This window comes from Vanacampus margaritifer, chromosome 5 (genome assembly GCF_051991255.1).
Source record: "Vanacampus margaritifer isolate UIUO_Vmar chromosome 5, RoL_Vmar_1.0, whole genome shotgun sequence".
Taxonomy (NCBI): domain Eukaryota; kingdom Metazoa; phylum Chordata; class Actinopteri; order Syngnathiformes; family Syngnathidae; genus Vanacampus; species Vanacampus margaritifer.
This window is the reverse complement of record NC_135436.1, coordinates 23,862,593-23,879,307: the sequence shown is the minus strand read 5'-3', so window position 1 is coordinate 23,879,307 and position 16,715 is coordinate 23,862,593. Positions and strand designations below refer to the sequence as shown.

General features: G+C 42.6%; 2 protein-coding genes across 2 annotated transcripts; both read right to left on the bottom strand.

Moving 5' to 3' along the window:
- Positions 1–6,806: 6,806 nt before the first annotated feature.
- LOC144052106 (extracellular calcium-sensing receptor-like) lies at positions 6,807–10,131 on the bottom strand. Its single transcript, XM_077565934.1, has 6 exons — positions 9,995–10,131; positions 9,619–9,907; positions 8,720–9,532; positions 7,989–8,216; positions 7,793–7,916; positions 6,807–7,717 (listed from the first exon to the last, which is right to left on the bottom strand). Exons 1-6 carry the CDS (start codon positions 10,129–10,131, stop codon positions 6,807–6,809), a joined length of 2,502 nt encoding a protein of 833 aa, XP_077422060.1.
- A 336-nt stretch (positions 10,132–10,467) lies between these two features.
- On the bottom strand, positions 10,468–14,846 carry LOC144052284 (extracellular calcium-sensing receptor-like). Its single transcript, XM_077566215.1, has 6 exons — positions 14,721–14,846; positions 14,366–14,657; positions 13,495–14,289; positions 13,192–13,413; positions 12,995–13,118; positions 10,468–11,381 (listed from the first exon to the last, which is right to left on the bottom strand). The coding sequence occupies exons 1-6, from the start codon at positions 14,807–14,809 to the stop codon at positions 10,468–10,470; spliced, it is 2,436 nt and encodes an 811-aa protein (XP_077422341.1). The 5' UTR covers positions 14,810–14,846.
- Positions 14,847–16,715: the final 1,869 nt, after the last annotated feature.

The window sequence follows — 16,715 nt, the reverse complement described above, 5'->3', positions numbered from 1 at the left end:
TGCCAATTCCCAAATGAATACTGCATGATTTTCAGTGGTTATTTTTTAATGGTCCTTAGACAGGTTAATCATGACATTTTATGGGGAAATTGCTTACCTTATTATGATGTTTTGTGTACTTTCAGTTTTGTAAGTAACTACTTTCGAGTATTCCTTGGTCAATTGAAACTTTATTATTTGTTAAATGTCATGAATTTGTTCACAAAGAAAATCACTGAAACAATTATTTCTTAATTAATAATAACCATTATTTAAAGTGATTAAAGGTTCATGTTAGAGCTCACTTTTTTCAAACTTTTTAAAAATTATATGTATGATAATCTCAGCCATGTGACCATGTCGATATCACAATGATAATTTACTTGAGAGGCCATGTTACAGTTGTGCTTGAACATTTACATACCCTCGAGGTATGTACATTTATGAGCGTACTGGATGCTGAGACAAAATGCCCATAAAATCCAAAATACGGTGGCAATTGTTTTCATATTTTCAGGCGGAGTTGACATGAGTAGAGATGTGCGTGTGAATTTTGGTGACGATTCATAGCATTTTTGTGTCTATAAGTGCCATTTATCTTTTGTACATTTGCAGTTGTGTTCAAAAGTTTATACCCCAAGGGTATGTAAACTGTACCTTTTAAATTAATATATATTTTTTAGTCTGCCATTGCAATTCATTTATTTCAGCCGTAATTCTTTGTTACGCAATGTGAGAAAGCATCATGGAAATGATTATTAGAGGTGAAAAGTTCCGTGGAAACCTCCGCCGGATCTTTTATCTTTTAATGTGTGTTGGTCCTAACAGTGACTACCAGAAGACGGGATATTTCAGTTCTATGCCAAAAAGATCAGACACGGCCGTGGAGCCTTTTCTGACAGATGCGGAGGCTCCGCCTGTCCGAAACGATTCCTGCTCTTACGATATCTTAGCCACGCCCACAAAGTGTGGTGACTTCGCCTGCCCATGTAACCATGCATGACTCCATGCCATAGTGAACGGGGTAGCTCAAGTCGCCCATCTAATGGGGGTATATGCCTCGGAGGAGGCGGGACTTCTGACTTTTTTCACACATCAGCTTTGTTTCCGGTTCCGGTTCGCGACGTGTGGGCCGCGTCTCAGTACTTGCGCTTCCGCCTTTGTGCACCTTGGTTGCGCGTTCCCGTTGACGGGTGCGAGTGTATAGTCTGTCTGTCTCAGTTGTCCGAAGAATTTCAGAGAGCTGAGACGGCCTGCGCGGTTGTGGGGGCGCAGGGGTGGGGGTGCGAGTATTGGAACGCGGCCAGCAGAACCTTCCGGAAACGGTGCTGATGTGCGAAACCCGGAAGTCGGAAGTCTGTGGCATCTACCCCGTTACTGTATGTGTGCCAAAGAGGCGTCATTTCTCGGTGGTTTTAGAACATGCACAAGCACAGAAAAAAAGATAAGAAACAGAACTTTTAATTACTTTAATTTGTAACCATTCTAATTTTGAATGGAATCTTGAAGTTAATAGCCACACCGATACGCCTATTTTTTTGTTTTTTTTTACACAAATATTGTACATCACAGCACTGCTATGGAGACTCAAAATATTTTAGACATCCAAATGTACAAGATATAAACAACGGATGAACAGATATGAATGAATGTTGTGAAATATGAACTTGCATTGAAGGTGACATTGTTTTGCATATATAGTCATATGACTTTTTTTATCTTAATAACCAGCACATACATTGTTGGTACCCTTGAGCTGTGCACACGGACTACCAAACGCACATGTAAGAAGATGCTTATGGGTGTCAGCTGAGTCCAGATGCAGAGCAGCATTGTGGGAAGGGACGTAAACAAACAGTACCAATGAGACGCAAACTCAACGTGCTCCAACCCAGTCCAGAGTTGCAATGTTGACCCAAGAAATATGTCTTCAAACCAGTGCTTGTCACTCTTGGCTGGAAAATGAAGGCAGAGAGTCAAGAGAATGAGCAGGGTGAGCGGGAGTGCTCGACATTGCCGCCGAATGGGTCGGAACCACTTCATGGCGCAATGAGCAGCCCTGCAGGAAATGAGGAGAAGTGGGCTTTTGCCTAGAGAATACTTAAGGCAGACGGCCAAGGTGATCAAGGACCACTGGGTGGACTGACGACTGGTGACTGATGGTGGAAACCAGCACCGTTTGAAAGAAAAAAATGTCACAACGGTGGCGTTGCCAACTCTGATGGGTGACATTTTCAACCTGGTAATGTGAAGCCACGCCAGCAAGACGGCAGCCAGAAACACTTTCCCGACCCATCTGCCGGTGCCGGCGGGCGGCCAACCTTCCTCTCTGGCTGGGCTGAATTTGATGGCGTCTGTGGAGGAGAAATTAACACATTTAACCGGATCTTTACTGACATGTTGCCTTCTCTTCCCGTCTGTTATTACCTGCTCTTGTGAGAAAGGAACTTTTTGGAGAATGTGTTGCTGACAGGACCTGCATTTGGGGAAATGATAATTGAATTTGATGCTGTGAAAAATGGCACCTGCCACACTGAGACTCATTTGCCCCCAGAGCAATAAAATGTTGATCAACGTATACAATAACTAAAGGGAGTGTTTTCATCTGTCCCGCCTTTATGGTGTACTTTTTTTTTTTTTTTACTGCAAATTGTCTTGACTGTTTCAGAATCAATTCACTGTATTTTACCCTGTCTACAAGACCAGCTTCCCTTTGGGACAGTAAATTATATTGAACTGAACTGAGTGAACACATGCAGTAAAACTGAACAACTTCAAACAAAATGTCATGAATTAAAGATGAAACTTCTTCAACAACCAAGAAGAGTCCAGTTGCCTCGATTCAACTCTTTTGAATGACAATGACCTGGATGGCACTATTCATAAAAACTAAAAGATTCCTATTCAGAATTTTAAATTATTTCGTCTTATCGGTAGGAAATTTGGAGGCAAAACCTCTCTGCCGCCGCCAGGACACGGGGATCTTTCCGTTCCCAGGCTGGAGCACAAATTCACATAAACCTGAATTGAAAATGTTTCGGTCAATCAAGAAATCAGGTTTGCAGTCCACATTCATTTTGGAGGTCTGATGGAGCAAGAGCGGCGACGCGGGAGATGTTTAACCTGCCGCGAGTCAGATGTGTGCTGTGATGATCTGCATACAGTATTCTCGTAAGTGCATTTTGTTCATAAGGGAATGCATGATTCTATTACTCACATGGATCCTCAACAGGAAATCTTTGACCTGACACAGCTGGAAACATAATAATTGTAAACGTTTTTGCTTCCTTGCAGGTGCTTTCTTCAGATCTTTGTGCATCAGAGGCCCATCAAGATGTGTGTTCTTCAAAGTAGCATTTCTCCCTGAGAAGATCCCATGGCGGACAGAACTCTTCAGAAGAAATCTGAACAGGTGAGGAGGAGGAGCGAAAACCAGCATCATCACGTTATTTATTTACAAAATATGTAAGCAGAATGAGATTTGATCCGATGAGCGTGCTTTGCTTCTAATTCCAGTGAGATGAGATCTGCTACTTTGGAATTTAAGAATAAAAATGAGGTCTTAGGTATTGCTGCGTTGCAGATTATTTTTTTTGTCAGTGTCCAGATCCTTGAGAAAAATGTCTGTGCAATAAAAATGGAAAAAAAAGAAACACTCACCTGCCACACGTGAGTTTAGTTCTACAGAGAACATGAGGCAACATGTTAGAACCCTCACAGTGGACTTGGCCACAGAGCTGAGAACAGCAGCCAGGTGACACCTTCCAAGTGAGCAGTGCCAAAAAAAACAATGCCACTGATGTCATCTCAGAGCTTCGTCTTTGGCACAGTCAGCCTTCTAGTGAGGGGGGGCTGACTTTTTATAGCATCCTGTCAGCCTTCCAAGAGTAGGAGGCAACCTTGATGGCCATTGTTGGAAGATAAGCTTTTTCTTCCGCGTGTTCGTTTTCTTTCTGAATACAGGCTGGAGATCGATGAACAGTTCCTTCAAAGCTTTTATTTCTACCGAATGCTCAAATGAGCAAATGTGTCTAATCGTTGAGGTATTGCATTATGTTGTGTCAGTTTAGGAGTCTTGGTAGTCTTTTTCCTGTACTTTCAACTTTTTGCGAAACAAATCATAAAGCCCATTTGCACCAGTCTGTGATTATTGAAGCTCTTTCTGTTTTTTTTCCCTTCTCCACCATGTTAGCGGGGGGAGTATCAGTCGAGGGACAACGGCGGATAACCAGCCGGCTTGGCAGCTAACAGCAGCAAGATGGAAGATTCCAGTCGAGGTCCAACAGGCTTCTTTGGGGTTGATGCTGGAAAAGCAGGTTGGTAAACTTGGCAGATTTGAATTTCTATTGTGTGTGGTGGAAGTTAACAGCAAGTTAGCTGCTAATGGCTAGCAACTTCATGGAGGACCAGCACTAAAAATACAAAGTCGCTCGCGCTACTTTTAACCCTTGTATGGCATTCGGGGTTGGTGGGACCCACGTTCCAATACTAAAAACAGGGTTAAAAATGAGGTGTCACAAAAGTTTCAGAACTAGTGTCACAAAAGATTTATTTCAAACTGAGACTGTCAACCAGCTTTTCTACTAATAGATCCTGCGCCTTATGGTTCATTCAGTGGACAAGAAACGGTAAGTTGTTTCAGGACAACTATAGCTCCGTGCCTGCTCGCAATGGCCTGAGCATCCTACACTTCCTTGCCGAGAAGAACATCGCCATGCTGGGGCAACCTCCCAACTCAATTGACCTGCCGCCAAGCAGTTTTTATTTCCTCTTTTTCAAGCTCAAAGGGGTCGTTAAGGGGAACCGTTTCGAAGACATGGACAACATGAAGATAGCTGTGAAGGATCGCGGAAGAATTCGTTCGGGAGTGCGCGTGAAAGTGTGGCGGAGAAGGCTGGGAAAGTGCGTTGGGACATTATTTTGAAAGCGAAAACTAGTAGTTTGTAGTTTAGTTTGGTCGATTTTTGGGACAATCGTCTGCCCGTCACCACATAAATGCTACATATTTACGATGCACCTTCATGAGGAAGTATCGCCATTTATGAAGACGTTTTGGCTTATGGGTGCACTGTATAGGAATGAAAGGATTGGGTCACCTGACCATTACACCCCCAGTTAGTGAAAATTAAAGTGAAATAACCGAAAAGGGCCTTCCCCACACTGTTTCCACAATAATCAAATTATAATAGTCAATAAAATATAGTCCAACCGTGACTAGATGTGCACCTAATTAAAAGTGCCTTCAGGTCAAAATTGGGGTAAAAAAAAACAGCCAAGGAAACAAATGACAGATCCAAGCAAGCTCTTAATTGGTATAAAGTAGACAAGCATGTTGTGATTGGGGTGTTAATGAACATGGACTCTTTGTTTTCTGCTGGAGGCAACATGCCACCTGCTGTTCATGTTGTTGTGGAAGAATGAAGCAACATTGTTTCATTTCTTGCCTCCTACCTTTCGTCCTCTCCCCCGCGGGCCGGCGCCTTCGGGTAAAAAGGTTCCGCATGCAACAGATGAGGACGTATTCATCTCCCACTGGTCTCCTCCTCGGTTGTTTTTGTATTATGTGCAACCTGTCCTGTTGCATCATTATTTATCTGAACTCGAGACAAGCTGTCGAGGGATTCTGCAGTGGATGTGATTGTGCAGGCCTCAGCCATATTGAAAGAGCGGTACCACATGGTTTTTCCACTTTTTTTTTTTTTTTTTTACAGGAGCGCTCAGTATTGTTCATTCGATTTGACATCATCATTGCTCTCCGTTTTTTTTTTTTTTTTTTAAAAATCCAACAAATCAATTAAAAAAAATTTAATAAATGTTTTTTTTTTTCCTTTTTTTTTAAAAATACATATACATATATATATATATACATATACACACATATATATATATATATATATATATATATATATATATATATACTTTTTTTTTGTATGTGGGTGAGTATGTGTATGTGCGTGTGTGTGTGTGTGCGTGCCTGCGTGCGAGCGTGTGTGTATTCATCAGTTCACCTAAAGCCCATTAAAAAAAAATCCCATACTAATAATATAATATAATAATAAATTGCCAAATGCAGAAACATCAATGTAAGTTATCACGATGTAGTGGCTCTCGCTATGGTTTTTCCACTTATCTAATCGAGTTAAATAATACACAGAGCAACTCCAATTAATTCCTTACTTCTAAGATCTTGAAATCACTTGTTGATGCTGCAGGAAGTCAGAAACATTGTGGCTTAACTGCACCCTACGGAAGCCTATAAATGGCTGACAATCTCTATAAATCGCTCGTAATATTCTCGTAATATTCTCCCCTCTTGCTTTACAATAATCATGTGTTACATCAACACAACACTGTGGGAAGTTTGCATGTTCTCCCCGTGCCTGTGTGAGTTTACTCTGGGTTTCCTCCCACACTCCAAAAAACATACACGGTAGATCGATTGACCACTCCAAATTGTCTATAGGTGTGATTGTGTGTGCGAACAGTTTTCATCTACAGTATGTGTGCCTTGCGATTGGCTGGCGACCAGTTTAGGGTGTGCCCTGCCTACCGCCCATTGACAGCTGGGATAGGCTCCAGCATGCCCCTGACCCTTGTGAGGATAAGTGGTTCGGAAAATAGAATGATGCATTAATTCAATAAGGGGGACTTTCAACATTTTATTGGTGAAGTGGCTGGGGGCGGATAAAACACAGAATAAACTGATCCTGGTGACTGATTTAATTTATTTTCAATGGCAAACAGAGAGTATATTTTGCTCTGGAGAAAAAAAAGGGATATTAAACTTGAATACACAAGAACTCCGGTGCACATTTCATAAGTGCTTATTATTTACTATTATTTGACTTTCCCATGATGTGTTTCTTAGTGTTCTTCTCAGGCCTAAACAATATTATGAAGCATTTGGGCATAAAAATGCAGAAAAGCAACCCGTAACTGGAGGCCAGGATAGCAAATATCTCCACAGCCACAGTGAACTTGCCAGGAGAGCTGACATAAGCAGGTATGAAGGCGATCCAAACTGCACAGAATGTCAACATACTGAAAGTGATTAGCTTAGCTTCGTTGAAATTGTCGGGAAGCTTCCGTGCTAAAAAAGCAATGACAAAGCACAAAATGGCCAGGATTCCAACATAGCCCAGCACAGCCCAGAAACCCAGAGCTGAGCCTAGTTGACACTCTAAGATGATTCTATCTTGATAGACTATCATATTCTTAAACGGAAATGGGGGACTGATGGTTAGCCAAAGTATGCAGATGACCACCTGGATGAGAGTGAACACCACCACGCAAAGTCTCTGCTGGGTGGGTCCGAACCACTTCATGAGACTACTTCCCGGGAGCGAGGCTTTAAAAGCCATTAAGACCAGTATGGTCTTCCCCAGAACGCAGGAGATGCAGAGCACAAAGGTGATGCCGAAGGCTGTGTGCCTCAGCATGCAGGACCACCGGGTGGGCCGGCCGATGAATGTCAACGAGCACAGGAAGCACAAAGTTAAGGAGAAGAGAAGCAGGAAGCTCAGCTCCGAGTTGTTCGCGCGTACAAGTGGCGTTTCTTTGTGACAATAAAACACGATCGTTGTCAGTGTGGTCAGGAACACGCCGAGCACAGAGAACAAGACGAGAAGAGTTCCCAGAATTTCACCATATGTCAGAAACTCTATTTCTTTTGGGATGCAGGCATCTCTGCGATTGTTGGACCAGAATTCTGGCGAGCATTTTATGCAGTGTATAGAATCTGAAAAAAGAACAGTGTTTGATTGGACATCAACATCCTTTTTTTTTTTTTTAAATGTTGGTATGGTAAAATTACCTGTTGCATTACTAATCTCTCCTGCGGGACACATGACGCAGTCATAGCAACACACTGGACGCCCTTTCTGAAGGACCTTGCGGCTTCCCGGAAGACAGCTTCCACTGCACACTGACACGGGGACCTGCCACAAAAAACCCATTCCAAATATTCATACAGCAGACACATGTCGAGTCTCAGAAACAACCGGCTTCACCTCGGCGTGTCCGTTACCCCACACCACTGGAATGTTGCTCATGATGAACTGATGGCCGCCCGCCTGGGAGGCGTCGTAAACGCCCACCGTCACGCCTTCCATGGTGCCTCTGTTTGTTATCTGCAAGTTGACCAGTTCGTATCTGGCCGGCGAGTCGCCGTTACTGTCGAAATATACTCTCTCCCCTTCTTGAGTAGTGAAGTTCACCGTGCTGAGATATTCCAGGACCTGCCGAAAGGTGTAACATATATGATGTATGAACCCTGGAGAACCCACGGGGTCAAATTTGGCCCCTATAAATTCTGCTACTCAAATAACAATTTTTTTTCTTTTCTGCAAATTTAACTTCAAAAGTCCAGAGTGCCACTTTCTTTGATAAATTAGCAACTCTGAGCTAGTTCAAAAAAAAGGGTTAAAATTTAAAAAACTACTATATATTTTGGTGTTCAGTGAACTTATAGCAGTCATTTAATGTTTAATTCATAATTTTCCAAAGAAGAAAATGGTTCTTGGGTTCTCCAGGGTTAAAATCCATTTGAACTGGTTTGATATCCACCAGTTTCCATTTGGGCCCTACAAAACCTCATAGGAGACCACAAACAAACGAACTCTTGCTGCAACACACAAATAACATATTTTGCCCCAAAACATTGTATTTGCACTCGTTAGGTACTTTGAGTGCTAGCTAAATAAAATACATCGCCTGAAATTATGACTAATTGACTCCTCACCTGCCATGGCTCAATTTGTGTAGGATTAGCACAACTCCCGCTAGAAAAGGGCCCACTCCCTTCTTCGCACTTGAGTAGTGCATCAAGCGCATGGGCCACCGAGTAGACGGATTTGTAGACGTTGTTAGTAAACCTCAGCTCGGACACGTCTGTGAACGGTGACTCGACGTCTTGCAAACTCTCCAAGCCGCCGCAGGGCTTTCGCCGTCCCGTCAGGGTTGTGTTCAGGGAGCAGTCGAACACATCCTCCCAGAAGTCTCGCACAAAGCGGCTGTGTTGGAACCGAGAGGGGTGGAGCCCCCTCAGGTGCTCCTCCAGCCCGGGGATCCGAGCCCTGCTGACGGTGAAGCCGAGCGAGCCCACCAGGACGCTGCGCCCCTCGCTGTCCGTCAGGGAATGATCCGTGATCCAGGCGTCGCTGCCCACCCACTGCACACCTGTAACGTTCTGCTCATACAGCTTCTTTGCCAGCAATTTAATTTCTCTGTGAGACATGAAGGCCAAAATCACTTTGGAAGAAGCACTTTGGATTTTGGACGTTATCCTCTGCAGATCTGCAGGTGGACCAGAGGATGAGAAGGCTTCCGAATACTCAATGCACACTCCGTATTCGTGCGCAGCCTGGATGAAGGCAGCAATGCCGTTCAGGCCGTACTCGTTCTCTACGGCTATGGCTCCGATCCAGGTCCAGCCCAAGTGCTTGACCAGCTTTGCCAGCGCTCGGCTTTGGTAGTAGTCACTGGGAATGGTTCTGAAAAAGGTTGAGTACTCTTTTCTGTTGCTTAGACAGGCACAAGTAGCAAAATGGCTGACCTGTAATCACAACGATAATATGAGACATTTTGGGAAAAACACTTTGATTTACTATTGAATTCATCTAAAGAGCTTTTTTTTTTTACCACTGGAACATGGAAAAGTCCAACAACTGGTGCAAATGCAATGGTCGGTCTGGATCCCGAATGCCCCAGGATGGCTTGCACTGTCTCAATTTTTGTGCAGTTTTCATCACCGACTTCACCCTCACGGCCACTCACCAACGCCAGTGCAGCTCTTAGAATGTCCATGGTTCCACAGTTGTCATAGATCTTGTAACCCAGCTTGACACCAGGGAGCATGTCAGGGTTTTGGTTGATCTCATTGATGGCGAATATCATTGCCTGAGCAAATTTAAATTCCCTGAAATTGAAACTGAGATGGCAAAAAAATTCAAACTTCACTCATGTCAAATACAAGAAACGTATTCAGTAACAAACAGTATCAAACACTAGTACATACTTTTCACATGTCCGCACCTCTGGAATCACTTGAAATGTATTAACCACATAAGTCTGCCTAGTGCGGAATGAAAAAATGCCTCCAATGACAACATCCCCGTCCTGCGCCAGCTCAGGCGGGAGCGGCGGTCCTCGCATGCGGCACACACACTCCACCCTATTCTCCATGAGCATTACCAAGATCAGCAGGCTTGACACTGACATAGTGTCGTCGCTGTGCAGACCAGGACAGCCGGCCCTGCCAGGACATAACACGGCTTTATACACCGAGGAGGGAGAAGTCGTCATGGTTCATCTCATACCTCAAGAGACCCGAAGAAACCAAACAAGTCCAAATGTGTTGTTAGTGGAAATATGGATTTTATTTCTACAAAGTACACAGTGACTAATTGATTAATTAATTTTTGATAGAATTGATTATTTCTTCTATTGATAACCTTGTTATATAAATCTAAACTGTTTTCCGATACATTTTCACAAGGATTTTACGGTCCCTTTACTTCTGATGCTCTTCCTTGTATTCTTCTCAGGTTGCATGAGTATAATGTAACATTTCGGAATAAATATGCAAATGAGCAGTCCAAAACTGGAGGCTAATATTGCAAATATTTCTACAGCAACACTGAACTTGCCTGGAGAGCTGACATAAGCCGGAATAAAAGTGATCCATACCGCAGAAAATATCAGCATGCTGAAGGTGATCAGTTTGGCTTCGTTAAAGTTATCGGGCAGCTTGCGAGCTAGGAAGGCCAGAACGAAACATAACATAGCCAAGATTCCGATGTAGCCAAGCACAGCCCAGAATCCCACAGCGGAACCCACAGCACACTCCAAGATGATTTTATCTTTAAACTCCTTGAAATTCCTGAAAGGAAATGGCGGTGCGATTACGAGCCAGAGGACACATATGACCACCTGGATGAGAGTGAAAGCCAGGACGCTGAGTCTTTGCTGTGCGGGCCCAAACCACTTCATGACATGACCGTCAGGAAACGTGGACCTGAACGCCATCAGCACCACAACAGTTTTCCCCAGAACGCAGGAGACGCAGAGCACAAAGGTGATGCCAAACGCCGTGTGTCGCAGCATGCAGGACCACACTGTGGGCCGGCCGATGAAGGTCAGAGAGCATAGGAAGCACAACGTTAAGGAGAGGAGCAACAGGAAGCTCAGCTCTGAGTTATTGGCCCTGACGATGGGGGATTTCCTGTATTTGAAGAAAACGCAGGTCACGGCGGCGGTGGAGCACAAGCCCAATAAAGACGCCACGGTGAGGAGAGCTCCCATGACTTCTTCGTACGACAGGAACTCTGCTTCCTTCCTGGTGCAGGCGTCTCTTCTCTCATTTGGCCAGAACTCAGGGTGACATCGCGTGCATGTGACAGAATCTGAAAATGACACAGACACTTATGTTCATGCTTTATGGTTATGTACTCCGGTTATGTATTTCTGGACTAAAGTCTTAGAAAAACTTTCCGCTATTTTGGACTGTAGGATACCTTTATCTCCAAACTTGTGTTTGCTAGGTGACCTAACAACAACTGACTTACCACATAAACAATTTCAATCTACACTTGTAGCCCTTACTATCGCTAAAAAAACAATTCTTGTTAACTGGAAAAATAAACAAACTCTGAATATCGACCAATGGTCTAACCTCCTCATAAATCACATTTTAGTGGAAAAAATATCTGCCTCAAATAAAAACCAAATATCAAAATTTATAGAAACATGGTCTACGTATATAGAATTTTTTAACCTAATTCCGGTTACTTAATTCTGTCTGTTAGCGAGAGCCACTACATCGTGATAACTTACATTGATGTTTCTGCATTTGGCAATTTATTATTATATTATATTATTAGTATGGGATTTTCTTTAATGGGCTTTAGGTGAACTGATGAATACACACACGCTCGCACGCACGCACGCACGCACACACACACACACACACACACACACGCACATACACATACTCACCCACATACAAAAAAAAAATAAAATATATATATATATATATATATATATATCTATATATATATATGTGTGTATATGTATATATATATATATATGTATATATATTTAAAAAAAAAAACATTTATTAATTTTTTTTTAATTGATTTGTTTGTTTGTTTTAAAAAAAAAAGGAGAGCAATGATGATGTCAAATCGAATGAACAATACTGAGCTCTGAAAAAAAAAAGAAAAAAAAAAAAAAGAATCTGAAAATGCAGGCGGGAACATTTGTGAAGGTCTTCTGGATTGATTATCGTACACACAAAAAAAAGTGAACATTATATTGAGTGAAGAAACTGCAAGCGCGAGATAAAAAAAATAAATAATTTTTTTTAATAATTAAAAAAAAAATAAAAAATAAAAATGATATATCCATACATATATTTTCTGTGGCACCTTCTTTCATTAGGGTCATAGGTGAGTTGGAACATATCCCAAGGGACACACTCTGGACTGGCTGCCAACCAATCACATTTAGACAAACAACCACCGCCCCTTACATTCGTAACTTTTGACAATTTAGAGTCTTAATGAAGCTGGTATTTTTTGGATTGTGTGAAGAAGACCAGAGGAAAAGAACATGAAAACTCCACACAGTAGGGCCTGAGCTGAGATTTAAAACCCAGGACCTCTTGATTGCGAGGAAGACATGCAAACCACTCTTATAACAATGCACAACTTCGCAAAGGCATTTTTAAAATATAGTCTTAAACGAGAGCTCATGACTTGAAGTTAAACCTAATGATTTGGTCTCTGAGTGCTTCTAACTTTGTTCCCCAATTCCGGTCCTCGAGGGTTGGATTCCTACAGGTTTTAGATGTTTCCGCCTAGCAACACACCTGATACTAAAGATCAGGATCATTATCAGGCATGGTGATGAGCTGTTTATATGAATCAGGTGTGCTAGTGGGCGGAAACATCTAAAACCTGCAGGACTCCGGCCTTTGAGGACCGGAATTTGTGAACCCTGCGCTCATATAACTTACCTGTGATGTTGCTGAATTCGCCCTCGGCACACCTTGCGCAGTCATAGCAACAAATGGGCTTTCCTTTCTGCAGGACCTTGCGCGTCCCTGGCGGACATTTCTCACCGCAAACCGACACAGGCACCTGCGTGAAGAAAATGAATGGCAACTCCTAACCACGTTTTGAAATCAACTCGGGCAATTGCAGTTTAGCTCACCTGTTGAGAGTTCTCGGCCCAAACCAGAGACTTATTATGCAGATTGAGCTGTTTGTCCGCAGTCGCGTCGTAGACACCAACCGTGACAAATTTGACGGTCCCGTTTTCTGTTGGCTGCCAATTTATAATTTCATACTTAGCTGCCGGGTCTCCATTTTCATTGAAATATACCTCATCTCCTTCTTTAGTTCTGAAACGAATTTTCTTCATGTGGTGTAAAATCTAAGGTGAGATATACAGTGATGCTATTTAGCTGTCGGTTTGGCGTAAAAAAACAAAAAGCCACATTTTGTTAGTACTTACTGCGAATGGCTCTAACTGCACCCTGGTATCGCATTTTGTGTTACAGCCAAGAATGCCATGAATTGCATGTGCCACAGCATACACTGCTTTATAGACATTGTTAAAGATCGGCATGAGTGACATATCAGTGAAGCTGTTTTGCACGCCGCTGAGGTCTTCAAACCCGCTGCACGTCCTCTGATTCCCGGATGATGATTTTGTTTGCGCAAGCTGACAGTCGAATAACGTCTCCCAGAATTGCCTGAATGTGTCATCGCCGGATGAATTCAGACGCTTCACATCCAAGATAAATTCTCTCATGCCGCCAATATGCGCTTTAGGGATGGACAGCCCGAGGGCTCCGTTTAGGATATGCGACTGATCCAAAGCTGCGGTTTGGGAATCAAAGATCCAAGACTCAGTGCCAACCCACTGGTAGCCAGTCAGGTTGTGATGAGACAGCTGGTGTATTAATACATCCAGATCCATGTGGGAAAGGAAAGTGACAATCACCTTGGAAGTAGAAGCCTTAATAACATGGATTATCTTTTGTATTTTATCTGGAGGATCCGTCCTAAAGAAAGATACCGAGTACTCGAGACAGATACCGAGCCCTCGTGCAGTCTTTGTGAACGTGGCCATTCCATTATTGCCGTAATCATCATTGGTTCTGATAGCGCCCACCCAGGTCCATCCAAAGTGCTTGACCAGATGAGCGAGGGCTCGACTCTGGTAATAATCGCTGGGTATCGTTCTCAGGAAAGACGGGTATTTGACTTTATCACTGAGACAAGCACAAGTAGCAAAGTGGCTGATCTGCGGGAGAAGAGGAGGGCATTACTGACGATACTCAGATAGCGAGCGCAATGCACCTTGGTCTAATTCTACCCACCAGCGGGATGCGAAAGGGTCCGACGGTGGTGGCTATAGCCATGCAAGGAGAGGACGACGTCTCTCCCACAATGGCCTGCACTTGGGCCGGTCTGGGGCAAAGATTCTCCAAAGGACCGTCTACATCCCCATTGGCTAAAGCTAGTGCGACCCTCACCCCTCTCGCAATGGAGCCACAAGAATCGTGGATTTTGTACCCCAGAGAGAGACCAGGAAGCAGGTCGGTGCTGTTGTTGATCTCCTCGATGGCGAATACCATCGCCTGGGCAAACTGGAACCCCCTGAAATTCAAACTGGGCACAGACAGTTGAATGAAGCAGGAATACAGTTGAACCTGAGCTCGGTGGTTTGTTTACCTGGTGCACTGCAGCGGCTGCGGCTTGTGCACATAGCTGTGCTGTCGGTCTTTCCAGCTACTGTGGAGGGAGAAGATTCCCCCTAACATGATGTCTCCGTCCTTAAACAGCTGGGGTTTCTCTGGATCTGCCCTGCGCCTGCAGATTGGCTGCTCAGCCCAGGAGAAAGACCCTAGCAGGAAGAGGTGGAGAAGTGCCAAACCCGGCTCTGCCCACCTGCTTGTGTATGCCATGGTTAGACCTCATTCATATGAATAAAAGCTCACACTGGGTTTTATATGCGCTATAGAGGTGACCAATGAGGTGGGGTTAAAGAGGAGGGAAATTCATCGGAAGCATTTTTTTTCCACATGTACTGTAAATATGAAAGGTTTAATTTAGTTATTTCAAAAACAGTATTCCCTGCAGTTTTGAATCAAAGCCTATTTGCATTTCTTACTTTCAACATTTTAACGCAGAGACGAATGCCATTGTTTTCTGTAACAAGGCCGTCTTTATGTTTTAGACATCGACCATTTTGTTTCAGGAAATGTTTCAGAAAAAGTATGGCTGTGTATTACAGCTCATGTTGTGACAGGGTTGCCTTTCTTTTTTCTTTTTTTTTCTGGAGAGCTCAGTATTGTTCATTCGGTAATTTTACCGATTTGACATGTCATCATCATTGCTCTTTTTTTAATTAATTAATTAATTTATTTATTTATTTTTATTTATTTATTTTTTATTTATATTTATTTTTATTTTTTTATTTTTTATTTTTATTTTTATTTTTATTTTTATTTTATTTTTTATTTTTTATTTTTTATTTTTTATTTTTTATTTTTATTTTTATTTTTATTTTTATTTTTATTTTTATTTTTAATTTTTAATTTTTATAGTTTTTATTTATTTTTTTATTCCATTTTTTTTCATTTTGTATGTAGGTGAGTACGTGTATGTGCGTGTGAGTGTGTGTGTATTCATTAGTTCACCTAAAACCTATTAAAAAATCCCATACCGTTCACCTAAACCGAACACTTCCAGCCAGAGTCGCGAGGCAGTCAGGAGACCGAGGAAGGACCAAAGAAAAGAAAGGAAAGTGAAAGGGTTGCCTTTCTTGTGTACGCTTTCACACGACTTGAAAAGTTCACAGTCTTTAAGTACAGCAGCAGAAAACCCTGTCAGACCCTTGATAGTCTATGCAGTTTTTAATGCCAATTAACTCAAGGTCGGTGACCTTTGTCTCCCAACCCAGAGGTTGTGGGTTTGATCCCATGCCATTGTGACCACCTCGAAGTATCCTTGAGCAAGATACTGAACCCCCAGGTTCAAGGATTTCGGTCTCTCTGATGATACTCAGGATGATAGAGTGCCTCTTGATGAGCAGATATTTGTCTTTGACCCAAGATTTATTGCTATCTCAATTCAGTCTTTTCATGTTCTGGTTTGAGCTTCCTCGAGCAGAACGTCCATCTTGCCATGTGCGACACGACCCACTAAAAAATAAGCAGTTTCACTGCCAATCACTCTGATGAGTCACATTAACATATGTTGTACCACCCAAATCATCACTTTTCATGAGACCCCCAAAAACAGCACATTTGTTCAACCATTCGCTTTACATCATTAAATAGCGCGAGCCATTTTCAACACTTAAGATTGTCCCCCCCCCCCCCCCCCCCCAAAAAAAAAAAAAAAAAAATCAAAACCTGTTTGGACATGTGGACTGACAAATAGTACAGGCTTGTGAAAAACATGAAATTGTGTTTCCGTCCGACACCAGCTATACTTTGATCCAAAACAACATTGACAAAAATTTACCTAATAGAGGAGAGTGGGGTAATTTGTGTCAAGGGGCAAGTAGTTCCACCCCTGTTGTTTAGCAAACCATAGAAGAATTTGGTCATGTGACCACATATTTTTGAAGAGACATCCATTTCGCTCATTCGGTAAAAAAAAGGGGAGACACATGGGTTGAGATGTAAGCACATATAAGTTACCAAAACTTATTTTTGCCCT

What these genes read in the sequence shown, in the direction of transcription:
- LOC144052106 (XM_077565934.1), bottom strand. Translation starts at nt 10,131, where the DNA reads ATGCGAGGACCGCCGCTCCCGCCTGAGCTGGCGCAGGACGGGGATGTT. An exon ending in GACTTTTCCATGTTCCAGTG is followed by an intron (nt 9,533 to 9,618) that starts GTAAAAAAAAAA and finishes TTGTGATTACAG; the next exon opens with GTCAGCCATTTTGCTACTTG. An exon ending in GGGGTAACGGACACGCCGAG is followed by an intron (nt 7,917 to 7,988) that starts GTGAAGCCGGTT and finishes TTTTTGTGGCAG; the next exon opens with GTCCCCGTGTCAGTGTGCAG.
- LOC144052284 (XM_077566215.1), bottom strand. Translation starts at nt 14,809, where the DNA reads ATGTTAGGGGGAATCTTCTCCCTCCACAGTAGCTGGAAAGACCGACAG. An exon ending in GACCCTTTCGCATCCCGCTG is followed by an intron (nt 14,290 to 14,365) that starts GTGGGTAGAATT and finishes CTTCTCCCGCAG; the next exon opens with ATCAGCCACTTTGCTACTTG. An exon ending in CGAATTCAGCAACATCACAG is followed by an intron (nt 11,382 to 12,994) that starts GTAAGTTATATG and finishes TGTCATTTTCAG; the next exon opens with ATTCTGTCACATGCACGCGA.